The 8,945-nt window shown below is 42.8% G+C and overlaps 1 protein-coding gene across 10 annotated transcripts in view; it reads left to right on the forward strand.

Moving 5' to 3' along the window:
• The window catches only part of ANKS1B (ankyrin repeat and sterile alpha motif domain containing 1B), a 755,486-nt gene that overhangs the window by 682,004 nt on the left and 64,537 nt on the right, over positions 1–8,945 (forward strand). For 8 of the 10 annotated variants that reach the window (XM_004675770.2, XM_012720251.1, XM_012720253.1 and 5 more), the window contains 2 exons: positions 1,127–1,234; positions 3,207–3,386. In XM_004675770.2, the coding sequence (XP_004675827.1) occupies positions 1,127–1,234; positions 3,207–3,386 (288 nt within the window). Of the gene's footprint in view, positions 1–1,126; positions 1,235–3,206; positions 3,387–3,519; positions 3,818–8,945 lie in introns of those variants that run through there. The other 2 variants (XM_012720259.1, XM_012720257.1) reach the window with 2 other exon arrangements.

Genomic DNA, 8,945 nt, shown 5'->3' on the forward strand with positions numbered 1-8,945 from the left:
AATACCTGGGTGTGTAGTATGTTGTTGTTAGAAGTCAGCGATATTTGGAGCTAAGCCCCTAATTTATAGTTTACCTTGGAGTAAAGCTTTGGAATCAGGCAAATCTGATTAAAATCCAAGAGCCTTCCAGACAGGGCTGCGGAGGGGGCTGGAAAGGCTAATCAGCGTGGGGACCGAGGCTCTGGGGAAGTCTCTGTCATCTCTTCTACCTTGTGGCCTTTGTCACACTGTCAGACTCAAAATCCCTTCTTGAGGACACCCAGCGTCTCCCCCAAGCAGGCAGTCCTGGGTTAGAGCCTTCTTTGCTACTCCCTCTCTATTAGCATTCATTCTTTATGTTCTTTAAGCACCTGTCATTGTAAGCGCAGCCTTGGGCCTTTGGGGACTGAGTGATAAGACATACCTTGCTCTAGTTCTTGGGATCCTCCCTGGGGGAGAAGCGTACCCAGAAGCTAACCCTGTGAGTAAAGTTATTTCAGAGGACAAAACGTAGGTCACGGGTTAGAGGCATAATAAGGATGAGGAAGCAATGCTTTTAGTGAGGGGGATGGGAAATGTTCCAGGTGGATGTGTGCAGGAGTGGAAGCCCCAAGGGAAAAAAGTATGGAATGTTCACAGAAGAGAGGCCAGTGTGACAGAGCATCCTGGACAGAGGAAAAGAGAGGGGTGTGGAGGGAGGGAGAGCAAGCCCATGAGAAGAAGTTGGGGGAGGGCCAGGGAGGCAAGACAACCAGCTCCGGGTACCCTCGGGTCAGGCCCAGACTCAAGATTTTATTTTAAGAGCTACAGAAAGCTCTTGGAGAGCGTTCAGCTTTAGGGAGTAAGACTTGACTTGGAGTTTTGAAAGATGGTGCAGCTGCCAGGAAGAGAACGGGACTCAGGGCAACATGAGTTTGAAGGGTCTTGAGCCCGCTGCTCCGTCTCCCCCACGACTGGGCCACACATGTGTTCACCGTGCTGTTCCTCTCCCTGGACCCGAGCAGTCAAGCTGATTTCACAGCACGTCTGTCACAGGGTAGAGGTGACTTTGTGCAGACCTCTTTTATCTCCTCCATCATTTCAGACCTGTAGAGATTATTTTTCTCCACTGAAATTTAAGCCCAACTATTTGTCATTTCAATTTCAGGTTTTAAAAATCAATTTGATTGGCCACAGGAAACGCATTTTGGCATCTCTGGGAGACAGACTGCACGAGGATCCACCACAGAAGCCCCCTCGATCCATCACCCTCAGGGTAAGTGCCCAGCATTTTATTTTGTTCTCTGCTCTTATCCTGAAAAATTATTTTGTGCACAAAAATAAAATGACTGAAGCAATGTGGATCAGGGAATGCAGGCTGTTTTCCAGATGGCTTGCCTTATCTGTATAAAAACAACTCACTTTTGATTGTGTTTTATAAGACAAGATTGAGTTTTCTCTATCAGTTAAGTATATATTTTTGAGATTTAGATATACATCCAACAAACCACTCCCGCTATGCCCGTCACACTCCCATCGACACCAAGAGAGGAAATGAGTTTTCTGTCAAATTCCTCAAACCCACAGAAAGAAAATCAATCAAAGACCACAGTTAAGATCAATTTAAAATGACCCTTAGGGGCTTTTAGTTTTTAAGCAGTAAAAAATTGTCCAACTTTACCCACTGCAAAAGTTAAGAATAGAGGAACTGGAACTCTATTTAATAAACCACTGCAGCTCTACTTTAGACCTGTGGGGTAGAAAAACTATAGAGAAAGCTTAGAAGGGAGAGAAAAGTACAATGTACAGGAAAGGAAGGCTCCAGAAAGCAAGAGAAGACGAGAGGCAGTTGTCAGACAAAATGGAAGCAGGACAGTGTAGTGGACAGTCACTAGTTTTCTGAATTTGTCTACCACCCATCAAAAAGCTGGCATCTCTGTGCCCAGTTGGAGAGTTCCCAGTCTGCTCTCTTTATTAGCCCGGAACTTCCTGGCTCCTCATTCTCTTCCAGCGAGTGTCAGGAAAGGTGGCGATCATAAATGAGCACCCACTCAGCCCCTTGATGGAACCAGCAGCCACCAGACCCAGTGGAGGGCACTTATCTGTGGACTTCAGCAAATTGCATAACTACATCAGGACAGCAAAGGGTCAGGCAGACGAGGAACAGTCAAGATTTTGAGTCCAGGGCAGACTTAAAAGGGAAAATATACAATGCCAGATAGTTGGCTTCAGAAGGGAGCCGTGGGGAAACTGATGTACTAGCAGAACTGGGATATTTGAAGGCGAGTGGAAAGTAGAAATAGGATTGATTTTTCTTCCTCAATCAGAGAAACCGCTCAAGAAAATTAGGGTGGGGGATGAGGTTATACAAGACAGATTCTTTGCCTCCATTTTGTTACATGATAGGGGGAAAAATTAAGGCACCATCAGAGTAACCATCCTAAGATGACACAAGAAGAGTAGTTCCCGCTATATACTGTTTCTGTCCCCTTCTGAACTTCTCTCTCTGGCTCCCTGGAAGAGATTCAGGGGACCAACAAACTGATCAAAGACACAGATACCCGAGAAAAAGTGCAGGTCCTTAATCTGTCAAAGGAGGTCCAGAACATCGGGGAGAGAGGTGGCCTGGAGAGGCAGCATGAGACAGTCCCCTCTGACCTGCAAACACGGAGCCCAGCTCTCTGCACCCCTAATCTTACTCTGGACCAGTTTCCCTCAGCTTGAGTTGTCTTTGCCGTCAAAACACATCCTCTGTCATTACATGCATTGCTCTCAGTCTGTGCGTGTGACATGCTGTGTTTCGTGCTGTGTCCTCTCCACTGCCCAATCGCCAGGCCACTCTTGATGGAGGATCAAGACCCACTAGGCCCCATTTTAACTTTCTCACCCCGGCATGAGCCTGGTGAGGACACTGTCCGCATGAAGACATAGTTTCCCCCCTTATCAACTCCACTCGGTAGCCAAGGGGGTGCCCAGCCCCCCGCCCCTGAAATCATTCAGAGTGCTGGTTTGAAAAAAACAGAGTCTCATTCTTTATACATTAAACCTTTGACCTGAAATCCGTTAGAAGGAAAAGGATGGGCTAGACCGTGCCATTCATAAAATGGTGGGATGTCATCCGTGCCTTGACAGTTGATTCAAAAATGACTCCCCACCCCTGCAGTTTGTCTTGTCAGTATTTCACAATTTTGAAACCAAAGGTTAGCCACAAGAACATGGTATTTACTTCATGATGTATTTCCATTCAGGAACCCAGTGGTAATCACACTCCTCCTCAGTTGTCTCCATCACTTAGCCAAAGCACTTACACCACTGGTGGCTCCCTAGACGTTCCTCACATTATCATGCAGGGCGATGCAAGGAGGAGACGAAATGAAAACTACTTTGATGATATTCCCCGATCAAAACTGGAGAGGCAGATGGCTCAGGTAAGGTATCGAAAGCCTCTGTGATGTTTTTGCCTTTCACCCATATCAAGTATGCATTCTAGCGTTGACCAGCCGCTGATGAGGGATGCCTATTATCTGAAGCTAACCGGAGTTTTACCATTTTATGCCACAGCTTTCATTCCCTACTCACTGGAACTAGACGAAAACAGACCTTTCTGGGACTGAAACGTAGCTACACAGACCCTTGCTACCCCTCATTGCTGAGTTAGGGCTGGTCTCACTGCCCTCAGAAAGTCTGCGGGTGTAGACGTTACCCCGTAATACCATGTGAGAACCAAATCATCATGGAAGTGATTAATAGAAGACTAGACAACCAGGTATAGCTTGGTTGGATGACAAGGCAGCATCCAGGAGGAAGTATTAACTGCCCCTCATGTTAACTTCCTCCCAAGTTGACGTATTTGTGCAGAATTGCACTATGGGGATTACTTGTGTCACCTCCTTTGTGAATAGCTGAAAATAACAATGCTGCCTGACAAAACTAGTTGGAAAGAGAGACCTGTCGTGTTTAGATCTTTCCATGTTTTTGGTATGGCTGTCCATGTCTCGCGTGTCCAGAGATCACTGCTCGGAACGTGGGCCCTTCCAGCACATCAGATGGCCATCTGTTCTGCGGGTTTCCCCTGGGATGCAGATGGAAGCAGAGCTATGGTTTTGTTGACAACTATTGGCACGATCAACTCTTCATCCCCATTCAAGGTTCAGAATGATGTGTTAAGAGGGCTTCTCTCTGCCTCCCACACCTCAGATGAGAATCTGGAGGTGAAAATTTGACTGTAATTGCTTTGCCTTGGTTGTTAAATATTTTTCTCAACTGTTTTTGGGATTCTGTCTTTAAAAATCTTTGGTAAGCATTCTATGCCATACTATACAAAAAGAAAACGCGAACAGAATGTTCTGGAAAGCATGGCTGTTCGGCCTGCAAATGCCCTGGAGAGAGAGGGCATGGGATATTATGTCTCCGTTCAGTCTCTCAATATTGAATTGTTCTCAGGATCCTTTGTGCAGGGTATGGCAATGTTGGGATTATGGAGAATCTTTTATTGAAGGGAAATGGAAAATGTAGGAGAGACAACAAAAAAAAGAATAATTTCCCTCTTTTATCTTGTTAGGTATTGCCTTCTAATCCTTACTGTTTTTTATTGATGTTCTTTACAATAGTCTGAAAGCTTTTTCTCCCAAAAGCTGTTATTTCTTGCTATTTGTATTTATGGATTAACATAGGTAGTTAAAGTCCTCTGATGACAGCATTTCAGCAACTGGCTTGTTTTCACCTTGAACCGTGGGCCTTCCCTCAGCCCTTTTGTTCCCTGGGTAAGAAAGGATTGTTGGCTAATGAGCACTAGCTGTTATTAACTGTGCCAACTTCAAGAGGTGAATCACCTACCTGAGCTGCTCATATCATTTACAGAATTTCTCCACAGAGTGCAATTTTTTCAAAGAGAAAATTGATTACCCTCCTGCCCATCTACGAACCCTCCAGCTCACTGTCTTCCCGACCTTTCCAGGGGTAGCCACGACTTGTGGATCTATTTCCTATCAGTTGTAATCAGAACACATTCCTTTCTGGAAAGGTTCTACCCTGGGGAAAGTTGAAGGAACTTTAATCTGGCCAAATGACAGTGACCCTAAAGCAGAAAGAGGAGTTACATGAGGAGGTGGGTGGGTGTGTGAGCTAGAGGGTCTGTGTGGAAGTGCTTATCAACCTCCCAGCGCGGAGCCAGTGAGTGGAGGACTGATGTCTCCTTCAGTACCCAAGAGCTCCTTAGAAGCTTTCTAAAATCCTGTTGCTCGATAAGGTGCTGTTGCTGCAGAGAAAGAGCTAGTTCTGCAGGAATCTGATCAATTAGGAAAAAGGATTCTGGATCCAACTCCAGGTTGTGTTAATTGTCACTATTTATTTGTTTGTTTTAAGGGTATTTTCTAGTCTGGAGCCAAAAATCCTGGAGAAGTGAACATGTACATACCTCTTAAAAACAGTGCCATTTCAGAGGTCTCACCTGTCAAAATATGAAATACGTGGTAATTTAGTTGTTGAATGGTTTTATGGATGTGATTTTTCCACTGTTCAACTGCTCAATTGCTTTTTTTTCTTACTCTTCTTTTGGCCATTTACACTCATAAATTTTCTAAAGTCTGTTTGTTTTTTAACAACCAACTCTACTCTCTCAGGGCCACATTCTTCCCCAAAGTGATATGCTTAACCAACAAAATCAGGTCTCCTTAAAGACTTGAATTAGCAATTAAAATCCCTGTAAACAAGCAACAAGGGAGAGCTCCTTCCAAGGGGCAGCTCAGTCCCTGTGACTCTTTCCCAGTGGGTGAGGGGCTCAGCGTAGCTAGGTCGGTGCCTGACTAACCAGATGGACATGCAGAAGTCCACGTGCAGGGTTGCTTTCTTACTCGCTAAAGGAAAATGCGGTTAAGGGATAATCAGCAGGAGCCACCACATTCTCAGAAAGCCCTCCACTTCTTCTGTGTATCTGAGCACTCACCAGAAATTGAAAAAAACCACTGTAAGCAAGAAACCTCGCTTTCTGGTGACAACAGTCACTCATAGTTTCGCCTTCTGAAGGTCTGCTCAACAGATGTTTGGAAATGTTTGGCTGAACTTGGGAAACCAAGGCTTATTGTTAAATGGAGATAAATGTAATGTCCTTCCACCTCTATAGTTTGCTTTGTGAACAGTTAGTTAACCCTAGAGTGGTGTTTAAATGCTTGATTTCAATGTTGAAGCAATATGAAAAATTCCTGCCTTGGAAACAGGTGATTTGCAAAGACTGTAGCCATTGTTTGTTTGTAGCCTGACAGAGGCAATAGACTGGCATCAGATTGTCTCAAATAAATATGTGAAAACCAAAATTGAGTTCAATACTAATCCATTTTTTAAACTGCAGAATGGAATGATGTGAACACTTCTAAACAATAGGTTTTCCATCCTGCTGAGAACACAGCTTTTCTAGCCTCTGAGTCTAAATTGCACCCATTAGCTCAGAAGTTCAGAAATGCTTGCCTGTTTGCACACCTCTAATAAATAAATATTGCACTTGCATTTCTATAATAATGCCTTAATGCATTTAGAGCTTTTAAATTTTCAAAGTTCTTTCTCACCTATTATCTCACGTTAGCACAAAATGTGTTCACGTGCTTGTAGCACACGGAGATCAAACTTTAAGCTTCAGGTCTGTGGAGATGAGATAGGAAATGAAAACACGGAGATCCTATCAGAAGGAGGAAACATTGCCTAATATTATGGTATTGTTGCTGTAATAGTATTAATACTAAATCCTAATAATACACAATCTTGAGTGTTATTTAGAAGACATCAAAGTACTCTTAAGATGAGTAATAATGGAGAGTAATGGAATTAATAAAGTCTAGAAGCCACATGTTTAAAGTTATGAAAAGAGGAGAATGAGTTTCCTAGCAGGAAACTTAAAACCATTTATAGAAACTCCTTTTATAGAACATACTTATAGAAAAATGAAATACTGCTTCTAGTTTCATGAAATTTAAAAAAAGGCTTTTAAATAGTAAGAGAAATACAGACTTTTACACAAAAGTTAGCTTAGTGTTAATGAAGGACATTCATAATGTAGACGTCTCCGAGTTTTGAATGCTCTCATCTAAATAGAAGACCAGTGTCACCTGAGGTGGCCATCTGATGTGATGCACACAAACCGTCCACGCTTTAAAGACAAGGACTGTGAAACATCAGGTCCTTGGTTCAGGTCGCATCACCAGAAAGAAGCCCAAATCAGAGCTTGCCTGGGGCAAAGTGTAGGACACCATCAGGGCTTTGTCTAAATCGCTCCTCAATCCTTAGAAAGTTACCTTGGTTGAAGGCTAATACTTCTTGGCCCCAACAGTGTCACTTAATAAGTATGGCTGGATCGATGGCTTCTTCATTTGGAAGCATTTTACATGTGATACTAGTTCCACATATCTTCATTCCTTTGACGTTAAAGAAAAAGAAATGGAAACCGAGCCCTAATGAAGCCCTGCTGCTATTCTGCTGCTGCTCACCACAACCCGTTCCACGCGTGCAGGCAACCCCTGGCCGAGGACGAGTCTTTGCCTCACAGCTGGCACCGGCAGACGCAGGCGTCCGTACTAATAGCATTTTGAACCTCTGAATGTAACACTGTAAACACATCTAAACAATGGGTTTCCTCTCCTGCTGAGAACATAGCTTTTCCAGCTTGTAATTCTAAATTGCACGCATTAGCCTGAGCTGAAATTCTCAAACGTTCCCTATCCTTGTACCCCCAAGAAATGTTTCACTCACATTTATATAATATCTTAATGCTTACAGAGCTTTTAGATGTTCAAAGTACCTTCTCATCCATTATCTCATTTTAGCACAAATAAAACATCCTGTACAATGATTTAGCTGACCATATCCAAGACCTCGGTGGCCCCTAATGCCCTTTGGGCTGCCTCTGTTTTAAAATGGTGTAAAACAGCTGAATAGCAGTTCAACAGGTACTGATTTCCAGACGCTGTCCTAGATTACTACACTTAGGCAGGATGACGATGATATTGTTAAGTTTTCTTCCAGTATTTTCATGCTTAGAATGTCTGAGGTTAGAATTAGCATCTTTCTCTTTATTATCTTAAATGGATATATATATATATATATATATATGAAGACCGTCACTCAGCCTCCCTCCTGATGGCGAAGGTCCTGTACGTGATTATCATCAAAGCCAGGAAATGCAGAGGCTGATGGGAGAGTTCTCTACAAATTCAGGTTATGAAAGTGTGTAGCCACAGATACCTTAAAATAATAACATTATTATTGCAATGTGACAAACATTACGTGAGAAAGAAAGGATTTTTTTTCCTTAAGTGAAATTTAGAATACGCAGTACACATAATTGCTAGAAAAACATGGATACTGAAAAACAAAAACAAAACATGAAGCAAACACTTAGCCTTCGCTGAGAAAGAAAGCAGATAGTCATTTATTCTTTCATACTTTCCCTGGGGAAGAAAGGCTGATGTCAATGGACATTCTACCCACTGATCTAGCATCAAGGGAATTTACAGAACCAACCTTCATAAAAGGACACAACTATGTCAAAAGGAATATTTTATAGTGATTTTTTTTTCCCCACGCTAAACAACTTACCTTTTTATTGTATCAAATATTTAAGCCCATCATCCAATGGCTAGTTTTTAATTTAGACACTAGACACTACTCAGAAAGGCTTAACCTGTCCATAACTTCAGATTTCCTTCCATCATGGTCTGTAGAGCAACTCTAATACTTAAGCACAAACAGGTAATATGTAACCAAAATAAGGGTTAAGAATTAACTCAGTAAGCTCTTCCATCAGGAGCTCTAATTTGACAGCTTGTCAAGTTGTCAGGCTGATGTACCAGCTTCAGAGAAAACTCAGGATGTTGCTATCTGTGCCTGTTTCATGCCAGGAACTCGGGCCACCAGCTACCTGTGCCCAAAGGCATCCCACCAAGCAAAAGGAGAAAACTCCTTTTTTTTTTTTTTTTTTTTCTCTCCTCTTTGGAATATAA

This window comes from Condylura cristata, unplaced genomic scaffold (assembly GCF_000260355.1).
Source record: "Condylura cristata isolate star-nosed mole 26May11 unplaced genomic scaffold, ConCri1.0 scaffold00004, whole genome shotgun sequence".
NCBI classification, from domain to species: Eukaryota; Metazoa; Chordata; class Mammalia; order Eulipotyphla; family Talpidae; genus Condylura; species Condylura cristata.